This window comes from Pinus tabuliformis, chromosome 6 (genome assembly GCF_031772625.1).
Source record: "Pinus tabuliformis cultivar Carrire ecotype Pingquan chromosome 6, CPIR1, whole genome shotgun sequence".
NCBI lineage: Eukaryota > Viridiplantae > Streptophyta > Pinopsida > Pinales > Pinaceae > Pinus > Pinus tabuliformis.
In genome coordinates this window covers 1,827,590,215-1,827,609,005 of record NC_142292.1, presented here as the reverse complement: position 1 = coordinate 1,827,609,005, position 18,791 = coordinate 1,827,590,215, and the positions used below count along the sequence as shown (strand labels likewise).

At 37.9% G+C, this 18,791-nt stretch overlaps 1 protein-coding gene across 1 annotated transcript in view; it reads right to left on the bottom strand.

Moving 5' to 3' along the window:
- LOC149266304 (lipid-binding serum glycoprotein family protein) overlaps positions 1-15,313 on the bottom strand; it is a 209,913-nt gene extending 194,600 nt beyond the window's left edge. The window contains exons 1-2 of the mRNA XM_089430226.1: positions 14,481-15,313; positions 10,888-11,027 (exon numbers count right to left, since the gene is read on the bottom strand). Of these exons, the coding sequence (XP_089286352.1) occupies positions 10,888-11,027; positions 14,481-14,960 (620 nt within the window). The 5' untranslated portion in view covers positions 14,961-15,313. The remainder of the gene's footprint in view (positions 1-10,887; positions 11,028-14,480) is intronic.
- Positions 15,314-18,791: the final 3,478 nt, after the last annotated feature.

Below are 18,791 nucleotides of genomic sequence, written 5' to 3'. Positions count from 1 at the left end.
CTTCTTTTTATTTTTCTCCCCTTGCGTACCTCATCCCTGACTGAGACTCTTTGATGCAAGGGCCACATTCTCTTCCTCCTCCTCACCTTTCAAACCCTTACTGCTACTTCCGTTGATGGAGGTCTTCACTAGTGCTCGCCTCATCTCCTCTTGCTACAGGTCTGACCACATCCTGTCCCACTTACGTAGAGTATCTCGTCCCAAGATGCCTTGGACGAAGATCTCCCAATCCTCTAAGTAACTATTCAGTGCCAAACGCATAAGCTCGGTGTCTTGAGGCACCTCTCCCACGGCTACAAGTTGATCCCGGATTTCCTGAATTCTGGTGAGAAAGGGATCAATGCCTTCACCCTTATACATCTTGATGTTTCTTAGCTTCTCGTTCAAGAACATCTTCCGCTACTTGGAAGGATTCTAATATAGCTGTGCGAGAGCATCCCACGTCTCCTTGGTGGTGTTCTTACCAGATATATGTGAGACTATATGGTCCTGGACTCCATCTAGGATCATCCGCTTTGCCTTGGCCATTTCTTTTGTGTACTCTTTCAGCTGATTTATATCGGTCGGTACTACCACAATGCTCTCTGCAAAGGTTTTCAGGGTATGCTCATCTAACAAGAAGGACATCTTGGCCTTCTAGATGACATAGTTGGAGCTCCCTCCAACATATCCTAATCTCTAAGCCCAGTTGTGGCCATCTCTGCAAAAATCTGAAACTGGAATGGAAATCTCCCTCTTTCTCCTGCTTGGTTGTTGATTTTGCTATTCGCACTGACTTCTGGAGTGAGAAAATCTGCTTGTAGCTACTGTCGATTACAACTAGAAATTTGGATTTCTATGCTAGAAACCCTCCATGGGAAATTCCCTCAGTGTGTGCACTTTTCTCTTCCACCCGGCGTTGATTATGCGCTAGCAAAATTGCTGCAAAACCCTTTTGTGACCAAACAAGGAATCATCTCAACGAAAATCTGAGCTACTGATGCTCCCTCTACCTACTGGAATCACTCAATCTGGCAAGCTGAATTTTTCTGCAACCCTACACTGAAAAAACAAACTGCCCAACAATTCGCACTCCCTGGCTAAGGCACTGCGCAGTCCCAGAAAATTCGTCTTGCTGCTCCCTCTGAACAACGAATTTTCTTCTTTCGCTTCTAAGCTTCCCTATCTGATCAAATTCGCTTTGATACCATGTGAAATTTTCAACTATTACAGCAGCTACAAATTATTCTTCTAACTGTAAATTAATTAGCAGTTTATTTGGTATGACAAACAACGAATAATTCACACTGCAATCTTCACAAATAAAATATTGTGGAAGATAAATTGGAAATTGAGAAAATACTGGTGCACACAAAAAAAAATATAACACCTTTATTTTTGGACAAAAGTCCCCAAAAAAACCCAATGTGGGAAAAACAGTGCAGCAACTGAGAGTTTTTATTATTAAGCAGTAGTGAGAAAATTCCAAGCACAATAAATGTCGCCAAACTTGCACATCTACCCAAGAGAAATACTGGTAAAATTATACTAAGGATTTTACCCTCTCTCCGAGCAATCTCAGCACTGTCTGACCTCTGAAAAGCTAGTTGTTCAAACTGCTCTGCACAATACCTGCATCACCCTAGCACAGACCCTTACACTATGCCTGAATCAACTTCCAATCCAGTCGTCCTGCATGTTGTTGACTGGAAAAATGCTTCTCCGACCCTCTAGAAAATCTTCTTGGCCTCTGGAGCTGAAGACATCCTCCCCTTCAGCTGAATCGAACTGCTCACTTGAGGTTTTGCATTGCCTTTACGCAACCTCTTGGAGAATATTTTCAGCATCCTATTTCTGAGTCTCCGAAACTGGAAAACTTCCTCCAGACTCACTGTCTCTGCCCTCTTTGTCTTTGCGTCCCTTCTCTGGATCAAACTCTTCCGACAGAATGTTGTTGCTCTCTGGAAAGTCGAACTACCAAAGGAAATCGATCTCAAGTATATTCCTCCATCTACCCATGGAATTCTTCTTATAATCTCCAGTTGGAACTCCAACGGCCAAGATTAAAACTTAATCAATGATTGAGATTATTCCTAGTCGATCTGTGTGAGTTGCTAGAGAAATCTCACATTCCTCAATTAATTGTTGTTAATTAATCATTTTCCCTAAGTTAGAGACTTAAATAAAATTTAATCATTGATCAATTAACTTAATTAAGGCATTTCTAGGTGGATTTTCCTTAAATCTTTCCTGGGTTCTGGAGTCCTAATGTTTCTTAGCCTCTCTGACAACTATCGAGACTAGAACACCATCCGATGCTACAAAAATTAACAGTCCTTTATGTACCGGGGCTAAGGAGGAACCTGATATTGGTTTCCTGTATTGAGGACAGGGATATGTTGTGTTGTTCCGGGATGGACAAGGGTTGATGTATCCCATGGGATCTAGCATAGCATCTGTTAGAGTGATTAGTGTCCATTCGGGAAGACTTTACAGGTTCATATTCCAGTGTTCCAGGACCGTGAGGAGGTCATAGGAGGGTGATCGTGTAGAGCAACACGCTCTTGGGAAGGGGAGCACACTACAGGTTTCAAGGTCCATTGGCACAGGGTCACAGAGTGCAGGATCTCTGAGTGCAGGAATTCAGAGCACAAGATCACTACAGACCACAAGAGCATCTTCATCAAGACCATGGATGTTAGGGGATGGAGATGATGCTCCCAAACTTGTGCAAGGGACCTCTTCAAGGATGAGGGAGTCAAGAAGGCTTTATGGTTCCTTGAAAGAAGCACATGAGTCAGTGAGGGGGAGCAGATCACCAGAGAAGTTGGGTGGTGATGTGGCAAGAGTAGTGGGTGACAGGATGGTACCAAGGAGTGAGCATTTCCACTTCAGAGATAAAGATGGAGTAGCAGGAAACAACTTCCTCGGTAAGAGGGAGTGTTGAGAAATTTGTACCAAGGAAGTATTTCCTAGGCATTTATCCTTTTGAGCTAGGGAACACAAATGACCTTTTGTCTAAGTGACATTATGTGTTAATTAACGTCAAGATGTTAAAATACCTTTTATGAGGAGAAGTACTAAGAGTTTTAATTTATTAAAGTCACATGGGCTATAAAGTGACTTTATGTGAAAAGTACTTAAGTTCAATTTATGTTATTAAAGTAGCCTTTACATTTTAAAAGTCACTTTATGAGAGAAAAAGTGACCGTGGTTCTAAAACATTAAAAGGTACTAGGGAGGCTATTAATAAAAGAAGGGGATGAAATGAGGACGGGTCAGGTAGAGGACTAATCTCCACCCTTGATCTAAATGGGTTGAGATTGAATCTCGACCATTAGATCTTAGGGATAGGGTTTCCATCTTTTTCAAAGAGACAAAAGGGAAAAAGGAGGGCTCATTCTAATGATTCTTCTCAAAGGAAAGAGGAGAACAAGAGAGGGCAGCAAGAGGAGCTCGATTTGGAAGGAGTCCAAAGGAGAGAAGCTCAAAACTGCTTGCAGAGAAAAGCAAGCAGCCTAAAGGAAAGAGGGGAACGGCTGAGAGAGCAAAGAAGGAGCTCGAGTCAGTCAGGAGAAAGGAGGAGGAGGCTTCAAGAAGAGACCCTATAGCAGAGAATATAGGCATGCTTTTCCAGATATTCGTACCAGCAGATAGATCAAATTAGCAGTGGTAAGAAGCCTGAATTTCTAGCCATAAATTTCACTGTGTATGTGACTTACAATAGGCCGAGTTCTGAGATAAAGATTAGGCCGAGTTCTGGCCTTACCTACTGGAGAAAAGCAGGCTGAAAATTTCGGGGAGCAAACTCAGAAAAGAGGCTGAAATTTTCGGGGAGCTCAAACTTTATTTAGGGTCGAATTTGAGGTAAACTTTAGGCCGAGTTCTGATCTTTGCTACAGGAGAAAAGGCAGACTGTATAGTTTTGAGTGAGCAAACCCAAAATCCTTCATCCCACTGTGAATAAAAGGAGGGTATATTAAGGCTGAAGTAGGAGGTTCTGGCCAGAGGTTAAGGTGCAGACTTCTAGGAGAACTTCAGTCATTCTCAAGCTCAGAATTTGTGGCATTGACTCAGAGACAAGCACAAGAATTGAGAGCATGTATCAGTCTGTGTAAAGGACTGAGTGGAGGCTCCTTTCTTATTGTATTCTCTCTGTGCCTACAGCAAACAAAATAAGGGAGATAAGTAACCCTTTCTCTGTTGTAAAAAAATCCTTGAAAAAGCAAAAATAAAGCCTCCTTTCAAAATTGGTTTTCCCCAACAGTGGGGTTTTCCCAGGGTCAACATGACTAAAACAAGTGTGTACAAGTGTGTATTTGGTGCATGTTTGCATTTTATTCTCTTATCAATTGAAAGTTTAATGGTAGAGGTAGATCTATATTGTTTCAAGTTAAATGCAGAAAATAATATGTATATTAGTCATATGATTTTTATGGGCTTTGGGCATTAACCTTGCAAGAATTTGAAACATGGTGTGCTACAACTCTTGAGCAGCCTTAAATTAATTTTCTACAAATTTGAGCCATTATGTGGGAAAACTCGAAGTAATTAAATATTATTTTTTCTCTTGGGTGGACTTAGTCTCCAAATTAATTGTGTATGACAAATCAAATATTATTACTTTAATGGAGGAGGAAAACTAGTCATTAGCAATGAAGCTTATAAATTGTTAGCTCCTCCTCCTATTAGAGTTGTTGACTATGAGATCATTTATGCTCTCCGATAAAGAAACCAATTGGCAAAATACTCTCTTATGTCTATTGGATTGATTTTTCTATGCTCTCTTTTCTTAGTTTCAGCCTTTAATTTGTGCGTAATAGACTAACTTGCAGGTACAAAATTAATCAACACAAAATTGTTGCAAGGATCCATTGAGTGACACTGTCATGTTGGGAGCCTCTCTCGCCCTTAGCTCTCACTAAAAAGACACATTTTCGAGTTTTGGACAATACCTTTCAGGGGGAATCTTCAACGGAATTTCTGGGATATTGGTGACAATTATTTTTGTAGCAATTAAGGCATCTCGAAGGAGTAGATCCTCCTAGTGGAATTAAATTTTTCTTGCAAGTTATTCTACGCTAGTGTGAGTGGGATAGTTTCATCGCAACTCCTCACTCATTCTAGTTCTTAAGGTGGAGCTGACTTAAGGAAGATTGTGATTGCAATCTGGCAGATTGATAAGATTTAGAGCAAAGGTAAAGTCTCATATCTCAGCCATTTTATAAATAAAATTCTCAAAAATTTATTTTCTTTCGTGTTCCACATTTTATTTTCAGTTTTACTTTACTAGCTTGTTATAATTTCCATATCTTTTAGCTAGTAAACCCTTGGAGAAAAAGTGCATAAATTTTAGTTTTTAACCAAGGGATCAGTATATTTGGTTTCCTCAAGTTATTTTGCATATTTTACATTGGTATACCTAGTTTTGTGTGTGCAGATATGCAAGTACAGTTTGTTGTTCTAAATTTCCAGATTGTAGATTTCACCCAAAGAGGCATTCTACAAGGCTCAATACACCAAGTCTTTATTTGTGCCTTGTTTTAACTCAGATTACTCTATATTGTTTATTTCTTGCATCTGAAGCTAAATTTCAAGTTATTTCAGTCCTAAAATTCATTATTAATAGCTGAAATAATTTTCTGGGTTATTTACCCAAAGGGTTTTGACCCCAGGACCTCCAAAATAGAATTTCCAACTATCTAGAAATTTATCCTAGAGCTGGTCCAAGGCTTAAAGTTGTCCTTAAAAGGGAAATACTTTAATCTTTCAACATTCCCACCTTTTGATTTGACATTTGGGAGTGTTCCGACACTTTTGGTTGACTTTTCAAAGGTTTTGCTTGCTGATTTTTGCATTTTTTGCAGAAATTATAGACCTATCAAAACAGGGCAGTGAGCAACTTTACATAGAAACCCTCCTAACCAACCATTAAAACTCAGAAATTTTTACATTTTGGGTTAGGATATTTTAAATAAACCAAAATCCATTACTCATACGCTATATATAACGAATGTTTTGAGTCTTAGCTTACTGTTAGAAATTTTATTTGCAAATTTATAGACCTGTTAAAATAGGACAACAAGCATTTTTGTTCAAGAGCTTGTCTAACTAGGTATCCATTTATAGAATAGACACCTTTTCTGGTTAGCATATTTTTAGTACACTAATTTTTATTATTTACTTGTTAAATTCTATTGAGTTTTGGTGTACTTGACTGTTGGTTTAGATAATCTTGTGTTGCAGATTTATATATTAAGCTAGCAAGACAAAAAATACAAAATTCCTCCCTTCAGTCATTAGACCCATTATAAGCCACTGGTCTTACAATGGTTAGTTGAAATTGTACTACAGGAAGCCTCCCTTGGCCTTGTGGTAGGAGTTGAGACCTGAAGAGAGAGGACTAAGGCTGAGGTCACAGTGTGCCTTTGTCCTATGTGTGTCGGCCATAGTGGATTGTATGATCTTCCACATATTGCTAAATGGAGCAGTAACAATGACTGTTGACTTCCCCTCAAAGCTCAGTACCATCTCCCACACATCGTTCCTCGTGATGGAACTACTCTTCCACCATGTCATCCCTCCAAACCTGTTGGTCTGCTACCTCTTCAAAGGTAGAAGGCTTGGACGCACTAATGTTGCTCATCAAGGCAATATAACTAGAAAATCCAGCAGGTGGTTTACTCTCCCTAAAGGTCCTACTAGGAGCCTCCACATGTTCCTCTACATTCCTCAAGGTTTGCTCGACCCATCTCAGTCGCCTCCTAGTAGAGCTCGAAGGAACATCTTGCTTCTCCTAATTGAAACCCAGGTGTCGCTAGTTGTTGGTTGGTCGAAGGGAACAAGGCCCGACAGGCAGCAATGGGATCGCCAAGAAGAACCAGAGTGGAGGAGGATCTTCACAAGGAGAGAAAAAGAAGGACATGAGCAAAGTTTAGTGCTTTGCATGTCACAAGTATGGTCCTATGTTAGACGGCGTTTCAACAAAAATAAAGGCAAAGGGAAGAGATCAATAGTTGCATCTACAAAAATGGATGAGTTACCTGAGAAATTCAAGAAGAAGCTTGCATTGGTCTCATTTCTCTCAGGGACCATGACACATGGTGTATGGTTTGTGGACAACAGAGCTTCTCATCATATGACAGAATCTCGTGACCTCTTCACCGAACTGGCCAAGGAGCATAGTGATCCTCAAGTGGAGCTTGGTGATAATGCCACTTATGCAGTGGACGGTAGGTATTGGCAACAACTAAGAGAAGGAGACAAGGCTATGCGAGGTTTCCAGTCGGCAGTCGTTGGGATAGACGGACCGTGAGTCGAAGGGTAGAAGAGGGTGGGCTAAGGAGGGTGATGCCCGCCGACAAGGACTGGAGAGAAAATTTGTCGACTAAGCATGGAAACCAGCCACCCAGAAGACGCGGGGAGTTGGCTAGAAGTGTGCAAGGTTGTTAGGGCTATGGGATGTGTGTGTCACCCAGTCGCTACGAGGAGTTCAAGCTAGGCCAACAAGAACAACATGTAGAGGCGGCAACGGCAACAAGAGGGCTGCGTACAAGCTGTCAATGAGGTTGATGCGCAAGTAACAGGTCTGCAGCAAGATAGAGCTCATGCAGAAAGGCCAGTGGTCTCAAGCAAGATCAAACTAGTGGACCCAAAAAACCACCAGTCAGGCATGGGAGCAACAAGACTCGAGCACGAAGTCAAGGAAATAGCTGGCAGTGCAGACGTGGTCATCCACAAGTAGGGTTGAGTGGGTTGTGAATGGACCAACCACAAGAGGATGCTAAGTTGTTGGACAAGAATTTGTCGTGACAAGCACGAGCTAGAAGTGGCTGACCAAGCATGGTACAAAGGACAATACCAGTAGGATTAGCCGAGTTCAACCCTCAAAGGGAGAGAGGGAGACCGTACCAATCAGGGGATTAGCAGCGGACTTACTTTTAGTGGATGTCTCTACAGACTAAGACAGATCCATCAGGAAGATCTTTGCATCTCTATAAATCAACAAGTTTCTTGTGGGTGCTAGAAGGACTTAACACAGGGGCCACAAGGAGAAGCAAAGCAATGACAAAGAACAAGAAGCAAGAAGCTTCACACATTGAGCAACTTAGAGGGAGTCAGCCTTCAAGTTCAAGAGGGGAGGAGTTGTGGACAAATTCCTCCCAATCTATCAAGAAGATCTCTTGGTATGAGATGACCTTACAAATTGTTAACGAGTAGGAGGCTTCTATGAACCAGGCCAAGGAGAGTATGAGGCTTCTATGAACCAGGCCAAGGAGAGTAGGAGGCTTCTATGAACCAGGCCAAGGAGAGCAGGACTTCAAAAATGCTTCCAAACCAAATGGCAAGGAAGGCTTCTAGTTCAAAGGGAGCAGCCATGGCAACAGATGCAGTTCTAGGATCGAAGTTAGTTCCAGAGGGCAAAAGTACCTCCATCGCTAAGAGGGAGTGTTGATAATTGTAGCTTGGGCAGGTACTTCTGCACATGCCTAAGTGTCTAGGCGTGTAGAAGTCGCCCACAGATCTCCTTAGGACACATGCTCTAGAGTGAGCAAGTTGCATTTGTGACTTAGCCTAAATATAACTTAGGAAAGCACATATTTATTGTGTTGGCTAATTGAGCTAAACTAAACTTAGGAAAAACAAATAATTACTTTAATGATTATGTTTTAATCTCAGCCCTTGATCTCAAGTGAGGCAAAATCCAATCTCAGTCGTTAATCGCTTTGGAGACTAGGGTTAGGGATTTAGTTTAATGTAAAGTTACAAAAGTTAGGCTAAGGAGAGGGAGAAGACACAACATACAATAGCACAAGAATAGAGAGGCATCTCAGTGAGGAGTGTGATAAGTGTGTTGGGTTCGAGGAAGGGATCAGCAAGGAGATCCAAATCAGCTAAGGAGGGATTGATTAGCTGGATCAGATCCAGTTTTGTACATGTATTTCCTCAATTGGGCCATTATCCCAAGACAAGAGCCCAAGTAAGTTATGAATCAAGTTAACGATGAATTGATTTGATTGGGCAGAATATGTTGTGTCATTGTGATTGATATTGGTTATATTTTGCTTCTGCTGAATTTATTGTGTTAATGAACCTAGTTGTGCAATTAGTCAGTAATCTATATCTGCTAGGAATTAAGTGTCAGGTGCTAGGTTTGCAGGAAACTAACACAGCATATATTATTGTCTTCTTGTTCTTGATTGCTATTGTTCTTGGTTTTCTTTCGCACTATAGCATTCTTATAGACTCTCTCTCTAGCTCACTTGCGATCAGCCCTAGAGCTCTTGTTATGTGTCATTTCTCTCTCTAGTGGATTTACAATATAGTTATTTCTCATTCTAAGGCTGTGCTAGTGCTGGTTGTTTTGGATGTTTGTTTTCACTAGTTGAGATCACCTACAGGTTGCTGCACTAGTTTTTCCGGACCATCTCTTTGTCGGTGTTTTTGTTGTTAGTAATATTAATGTTAATTTAGTGTGCTGACTAGTCAAATTGACCCTCAAAATAATGTGCCCTAGTACCATATCTGACTAGAATCTTGTACACTTTTAGCAATTTTCCACTACTTACATCAGATCCCTAAGACATCTAACTATTACTGACACTGTGGGTAGTTCACTTATTCTTTGCAACTGTTATGACATCTTTCACTCGTGGCATGCCGCATGACTGGTGTTACTGCAAAATCAGGGTTTTGAGTCACATTTTTTCTAAGGTTTAATACACACCTTCATATCAGCTCTCTTTCCTGTGTATTTTCAATGGAAATATTTAAAGAACTTGAGAAGACTTCCTCTACGCAGTTGTTTTACTTGATGGTGATGCACTTTGCATATCGCGCCTTACCTATTCCAGGATGTGATGACATCATTATTGACCCCACCACAACTGGAGATATAATATACACCTTCTTATCAGCTCTCTTTCTTGGGTATTTTCAGTGATAATTTTTTAAGGCCTTATGAAGACATCCTCTACATTGTTCTTGGACTTGATGGCAATGCACTTTGCATATTGTGCCTTATCTATTCCAGGATGTGATGATAACATTATTGATCCAGCCACATCTGAAGACCTTCTTTTATCTTTATGTTTCAGGCGTTGTGGTTTTATGGTGGATGCCATCATTTATTGTGATGTCAGGCATGCTATTGGTTCACAGTGACATTTGAGGGCCTACAACCACTTACTTCAAGGGGGACCTATACGCTGTCTCACCATCTTGGACAGAAATTCTACCTGTAGCTTTGCAGATTAGTCCAACTATTTTTTGTAGATGATTCTTCCACGGATGAGTTTCAACCTAGATGCACATCTAGCAGGATCCCTATTGGCCAATTTGGCTACAAGTTTCAGCATTTGTCCACTGCCCAGACTTAAGTGTTCCGCACATGCTTAGTGGATATTTAATGTATTAATTGTGCCCTGAGGCACCCATTATTGGATACATAGTCGACCCATCTCCATATAAATTAAAGGGGGAGACATGAGTGCTACACTATTGTAATATGTTTGCTAAGGCGGGAACCCTTGACGGTTGTATGTTTTGCCAATCAAGCATCTAGGATTCCCGCCAAGATTACTATGTCATGTGCTTGGATTTTCCGTTTTTATGTTTATGTTTCCTTGCTTTCAGTTGTTCATTTTCAGTAAATAAATTGCTCAAACACTCAGCTTAAATCGTTGATTGATTTTCTGCATGTAAGACCATCTAATTGTCAGTCCATACTTAACAATTACCAACCTTCCTTGATAACTATTATTCCAGGGGAAAATCCACCAAAACAATCTAAACAACAACAAAATATTGATATTATCAATATAAATTGAAAGTAATGTCGAACTAACTATGAATTAAAAATTTAAGAAGTGTTATAAACCAAGTAGCTTCCTTCAAATTGGCAAATACCCTTGATAAAACCAAGATGCTCCACCATCTAAAGTAATGATGATATCATTCACAAGAGTTCCACACTCCATTGAGATCAAATATAAAGTTCCATTTTGCTCATCCAATTGAAGAGTGCTTCCAACTTCTATTCCTTTCACCTTCATCACAGAAAATTTCCCAGTTAAATTTTCATAAATCTATGAATAAACATAAGCACGTTAATGAATCTTTGTAACTCTAGTAAGAACTTGAAATAGACTTCTAAAGATGTTTCCAAATTTACCTTCATTTCAACAACTAAACGAACAAAACCCATTCAATAGAACATCAACTATGTTTGACTATCATGCCAAAGTTGATGTATGATAGTTGTTTTCTTAATATACCATATCTAACTCTATAACTTCTTTCTTGCATAATAAATAGGAGTCAACAACATAGCCAACATGCCTAGTTGTTAGTCTTTTGTCTGTTGTATTATTTCCCTTCACAGGTGTGCAGTTTGTCAACCTGTGAATGTAACTAGAGTGAATACACTTTCATCCATCCAATAAAGCATAACCGACTAGACAAAAAGAGGTCAAGGAGATCTCGTATATGTTCATTCAAATCGTCATCTTTTTCCCAAAAACAACACAAATACAAGTTTGGTGATTGTGGGATATGGGAATGTTGGGAACTCCATAAATGACAACTAAGTTGCACAAATAAGGATACGAGAATAGATATAAATATGGTATCTCAAATGAATGTGACATATTTTTATAAAATCAGGATATATCAAGTATATATACCATCCGCCACATGTTGCCAATAGGGAGGCCATAGATCCATCCTCCCAAGGCATGTTGCCCATAAGGAGGCCATAGGTCACAAATTCAATTCCAATTGAGTCCCTTGGGATTACTAGCCACTATTGTGCTAACAATTGTGTCGCCTTCCATTTGGATATTCCAAGGAAAAGGAGGAGATCACTTGAGGGTTCCTTTGGAAATATAATTTATATATACAGCCCCAAGGGTTAACTCAATTCACAGAAACATCAGCCAAAGGCATGTCACCAACAAGAACGAGATAGGTCACAAGTTCAAATCCAATCAGGTCATTATTAGTTTTGATTGTGTCTAGCAATTGAGCCATCCTCTATCTAGATATCATGGGGAAGATGGGGAATTGGCAAGGTTTTCCTTTTGAGAATAAGGTAGTCAACTGGGTCTAGCTTGGATGGTTGGGAGGAATGATTTTTATCCTCCGCACCCAAATTCAATTCCTACTAGTGAAAAGTTGGGCTCTTAATGAGTATATTGTTGTAATTACCTTGAACCCTATGTTGGCAAAGTCTCGAGCTTCTACAAAGTCTAGTTTAACATGGGTACCATCTTTGGAAAGAATAAATATATATATAAGTCAACTGGATATAGCTTGGGTGGTTGGGAGAGATGTTGTTATCCTTGGCAATCGATCTCAATTCCCACATGCGACACTTGAGCTCATAATGAGAATATCTAATGGCTTCAAGCCTTTTTGTCTAAGATTGAAACACGTATATTCCTCATGCAGAATATAAAGCCCCATATGTGGAAAATGTTGGCAAAGCCTCAAGCTTCTACAAAATCCAGAATATCTTCATAATGGCTTCAAGCCTTGTTGTCTAAGATTGAAACACGTATATTCCTCATGCGGAATATAAAGCCCCATATGTGGAAAAAGTTGGCAAAGCCTCAAGATTCTACAAAATCCAGTTTAGCACGGATGCCATCCTTGGTGTGTGTGTGTGTGTATATATATATATATATATGTCAATTGGATATAGCTTGGGTAGTTGGGAGAAATGTTGTTATCCTCCCCACCTAGTTTCAATTCCAGCATGTGACATGTTGAGCTCATAATAAGAATATCCTTGTAATGAATTTGAGCCTTGTTGTTTGAGATTCCCTCTAAGACCAAAACATGTATATTCCTCATAGAGTCATATGTAATATAAAGATATTACATCAAGGAGAAAAAAAAAAAAATATATATATATATATATATATAAAGAGAGAGAGGGGGTCATTAGAGTTGTGGTCTAGCAGCAACTTGGAGCGATCGTGGTAACAATTCTCCATGTTCATATCCTGGTGAGCATGCTACTCGCCTATATTGGGTCTATCAGATGTGGTTCTTGTGACCTAGCCATCTTTCATGGCACTTGTGCTTACTAGGTGTTGCCTTAGTGCCTTCATGGGCCTTTTGCCGAAAGATGGCACTTGTGCTTACTAGGTGTTGCCTTAGTGCCTTCATGGGCCTTTTGCCAATTAATGTTGTAGCCTCGAGAACCTTCAGCAACCTTTTAAAGGTTGATACGGTGTGGAATGGTTTTCTGATCTGCAATAACAAAATCAGTTTTTGATTGAAGATAGAGGTGCACAACTGAGGAATTCCTCTACATAGCCTTATAATGGAGCCTTTCACTAGCTCCAAATGTTACGTTTGCTTGAGGTTAAAAAAGCTTCCATGCATCAAGATACAGAAGCCCACATGGCCACCAGATTCTGGGCCACTGTATCGGAACTAGTAACAAAACACAGCGAATCCACATTATTCCAACTGCCTGAGGTTTAAATCTGCTGCTCTGCATCAATATAAATGAGCCCACATGACGCCCACATGACCACCAGACTCTCGGCCACTGTATCAGAACTAGTAACGAAAATGCTTTTTGGTTTGCTGGCACCGTTTTTTTTACCTTTTTTTGTTGACCATATAAAAATAACCAAGAAAGAGACAAGACTGGACAAAAACTAGGGTTAAAAACAGTTAATTTTCTTACCCAATTTACGACATTTGGTATTGGGAATGCAAGCATTCAAATTTGGTTGTAAACGTCTATTGCTTATTAGGGAGTTTTAAATTCATTGCGTTTATTATAAATTTTTAGATTTTGATAACCGTGTGATTTACCATCTTTTCCATGTCTCTGGTAGTTGTTTGGTTGACCTTGTTTTTTAACATATTTGAGGTCCACCATATTGAACGCATCTTAAGTTGTAACTATGATATCAGACTTCTCCATGGTTGAGGTTGTCCTCTTGTTCTCCTTGTTTTCTGGTTTTACGGTGTTCTGTAACCAGTTAATAGGTGGGCTCTGAAACAACATTTTGTAACTTCCTTTTAGTTTCTTTAATGGTGTTTAACTTCTTGATATATTTATCCAGGTTCAACTCTTGGGGACATAGACTGCACAGAGTAGTTCATGACATATTGAACTTGCAAATGGCAACACATTTAAAAAAACAAAACGATGATGAGGGGGTTTCGGTTTGACAATTAAACATACATGGGGTTATTCCCTACAAAAAGTTCTAAATCACTGGCAACGTGTTTCACAAGGGTTGATTAACCATCTCTCTCGTGCAAGAGAGCAGCTTCAAGCTGGTTGAGGTCAGGGCAAATCTGGGGTAAAGAGGGCAGCTTCTCAGCCGAAGGGATCTTTCCGAAGTGTTGTCAAGGGATCGCAGTTCAGAAGCACAACAACAACAAAAATGATAATAAAAACAAGAGGATCCTATGAATAGGGCTTATATGCCTCGAAAGGCCTGTAAACGAAAATAGGAAAAAGAACTCCATACCTTAACCAGAGCACGTCCCTTGTCAGAGATAATGAAAGGAATAAACGAAGAACTGTACGAATACTTCCAATTCATTGTCAAATTCACTTCTACCTGAGAGGCTACTATATTGATTCCATCTTGCCCCAAATTGAATATGGAGGAAGGAACCATAATATTGTCAAGGGTAATATTGGACAATTTCACACGCATAGCACCGATAAATGGAACTTGCTCTGATTTCTCCATGTCCGATATACGCAGGCTAGTTAAAACTTGCAGAGCTTCTGATACCAATAAATCTTTGGCGTAATTTAGGCCCTTTTCAGATATGGTAATTTGCATGGAACCCTCGTCTTTATCCAAATATCGAGGAGATCCATGGCGAATTTTTGCCCCAGGCAAAAACATCTGAGAAGCATTAGCTTCTGGATTGTCAATGACCAGCAATAATAAGGTAAATGTCAAGGGGAATATGAGGTTTTTGATGAGCAAATCCATTACAGCTTTTTTTTAGAGAGCAAACAGAGAAAATGATAAATGCATTCATATGATTTAAAGTGAATACGCGAGGCAGAGAGGCAGCAGAATCTTCATATGATGAGGCAAATGAGCCACGGCCTCTGATTTCTCCCTGGGCGTTCTTAAAATTGTCACGCAAGCGAGCTAACATCTCGGGCATGCCCACCTCACACTATTGTTGTCAGATCATGGTTGAGTGTTCAACATGCCTGGCATATTCTTCTAAATAAAATGCTACAAAGAGATTGTGGGATCACCATCACAACATACGGCTGTATATGCATTTCGGAAATGAATGTAATTATCCAGGTGTTTTGGAATCATTTATACAGCATAATTACCTTCTTATCTCTATCATTACATGTGAGTATGTACTTACCTCTATCAATATATTCGATAGATTGGTTTTTTATATGATGTGCATGTTTAAATAAAAAAGGAAAAAGGAAAAAAAAAAGAGGCGGAAACGGATCAAGTGATGTGATTTATAATTGAGAAATTTTGCTTTATGAGCGTGATAGAATTTAACAGAATTAAATTTCGAAAACTATTTTGAAGAAGAAGAAATTGTTTGTTTATTAAATTGAATATATTGAAGAAAAATCATATCGAATTGTTAGTTAATTTAGTAAATTAAAAATGATTTTAAATTTTATTTAAAAATTAAATATATATATATATATATATTTTATGTGGTTTTGAATAACGTGATCAGAAGTTTTATTAAAATATTTTTTGATGTAAAGTTATTAGTTTAATTTCTTATCTTAATCGAGATGATATATAGGACATGATGAAGATATAATAGTGTAGAGCTTACAAATATATATATAACCGAAGAAATCATAAAGTGTATATTTTGTTTAATTTTTACTAAAGTTTTTAAAATAAATAATTTTAATAAAAAAATTATTATATTATATGATTATATTATGTAAATATATATTATTATTATTATTATTATATAATATATATATATAATATGGATAAGCAGTATTACATTCATGTTATTAAATTTCGTTTGATACATAAATTTTACAATTTTATCTTCAACTTTTCAATCATTGTTTTTTTGTTAAATTGATAAATTTATTATGATTTAATTTTATGTAGGATAAAGACAATTGTTTCTTAGTACTAAATGGCACAAACCATGTGAAATCAAGCCAATGTGAGGAGTGAGGTAATGGTAATCCTACTTGTATATCTCAGCGAGATAATGAAACTCCACAAAGGCATTGAAAAAGGTTCATGTCAATGAGAGAGTGATATGCCCAAGCCTTAGTCATGATCCTTCGAATTGGAGTAGGTTATCGTGTGTAAGGTGTCATCATGTCCAAGGAAGTTAACCTAATGCAATGGGACATGTACAAAGTCATGGTTGTCTTCAAACATATAACAACATAGATGTGGTGGTTCAGTCCTACTCCTGAACCTCTAGTCACAAAGATTTCCCAAGCACATTCCATGCCATATGCTCGTGAAACTACAAGGGACAACTCCACCTATTTTTATTTGGTATGGAGGATCTTATAAGCATAATGAAATTGTAGGAATGACATCGAATCTTGCATTTGGTGTTTCTTTAACATGCAATTGTTTTTTAATTTTGAAAATCATTTTAAGGATACCATAACATAGGAGGATGTGGCAACAACTACCCAAATCAATACTTGAAAACAATCACAAAGATGATGCCACATTAACCCCGTGATGATGATCAATTGGATGTCACTAATGTGAAATGGGAGTTATTCCATCATAAACACATTCAAGTTGAAGTTGTTATTTCATTTATACATCTTGATGAAGTCAAAAAAAAAATGAATTGAGCCATCCTAGCCATGGAATGGATCTTGTTATGCAATCAAAGATAAAACCAAAGCCCATGTGCTAAGTTGGCATCGATGAAAAGAATCCAAGAAATGCACAACCCATGTATTTCTTAGAAGCTTTCATGTAACTATTCCCTTAAATTAATAATGTTAACTTGGAATTCCACATGAAATATACAAACTTTATTTTTTGTACTTAATCTTGTCTAAATTTTAGATTTGTGTTGATCTTCTATTAGGTCATCATTATTAAGTGTTACTTGTGACAAGTTGTCATTATTTCTTGTTTCCAACCATGGGTTTCTTATAGGTTGATGTTATATTATGTTTTACATGTTAATGTTATATAGTATTGTAATGTTGATTTGGCAATTTTAAATGTGAACGCTACTAGAAATATGTAGAGCTTTTTCTATTGCAATGCTAACTTGTAGGTTTTAAATGTGAGTGTCTCTCTTAATATGGTAATGTTTTTTCTTATATTGTTGGCATGTTAATTTTAAGTTAGAGTGCGTTTGCAATATATTATTGTTATTTTAACGCTTGGATATAATATATTATTTTATGCTTTCAAAGTAGGGTGATCTTATGGCCCAAAAGGATTACAAACACATTGTTAAATATATGTTTAAAAATAATATGCTTCTAAATCAAAAGAGGAGGAAGAGAAGATAATGATTGTGTTACATTATTAAAACAATTTATGATAAAGCACACCTTATACTCATCATTTGTATCCAAACTCAATAAGTGGACAAGCATGGTTTCCCTTGCCATGATCACACCAATCCTAATCTACACAAGAACGATGACTTCACTATCTACACTTGCTATAAAGTATAAAACATTGTATAGGGTCTTTCTTTTTGTTAGGGTTTCTCCATTTCATATACACATTAAGCATTATAATTATATTTGTCAAACAATGAATCCATTAGAGTTTGATCATTGTGGAAGGGACACTTTTTTCTAAAAAAGGGACATTTTAAACCAATGAAAACAACTTGAGAGACCATAATATTAAATTCATGAAGGTGACTCCCTTAGTGTCCAACATTAGGTGGAAAGGAACAAGGTGGATATGTAAGCACTAAATTGAGGGCTTGTCACACTAGGGATGATGGAAAGTGGAGCAAGTTATTAGACACATGCACAACAACATCATTGTGATGGATTCAACCTTTCATACAAACAATTACAAGGTAGTTTGGTTTCTAGGGGCCTTATTTTCTAGGTCGATGTCATTCTTTTGTAATATAAGTTCATGAAATTATGGCTTTTAGTGGCCTTATTTACTAAATCAATGTTAGTCTCCTATATTATTAATTCATGATATTTTTATTCCATGGAAGTATCTTTTATACACCATTTATGCTTTTAACACATATCAAATTGGCATTCTTGTTGCGATATGGTTGCGTTTATTTTTTCAATGTGTTTTGTCTTCCTCACCCACATGGAAACTTTAGTCCTCTTATTTATGATGTCTTCATGGAGATCTAGTAAATAATTTGCTCATTTCTCTCTTTTTTTCACACGATTCATTATGTGTTTATTGATGGTGTTATTTCATCCAAAAGTTGTTCATCCACAATGATGTTTTCAATTGTTTAGTAATTCTCCAAAAACATTGACTAATTATATGCTCATGGCACAAAAAAAGATAGAGATATGTTCAAGTTCCTAAGAAACATAATGCATTTTTCATTGTTTGTTGAGGATTGTCAATGTTTCATGAAGAGTTTTATGAGAAAAATATTAGAATTCTATTAAAAGTTCTCTTAGCAAACTAATTTCACAACATATTTGATTAATTAGTTATAGTGATTTAGTTAACATTATTATTTAGACGCCCATGGGGCTTTGGATTGACGGTGAATGGGTGCACTGTTAAGGCACTCCTTGCGATAGGTCACTAGTTCAAATCCTCGTAGGTCCTTACCTACAAAAAAAAACATTATTATTTAGACAACAA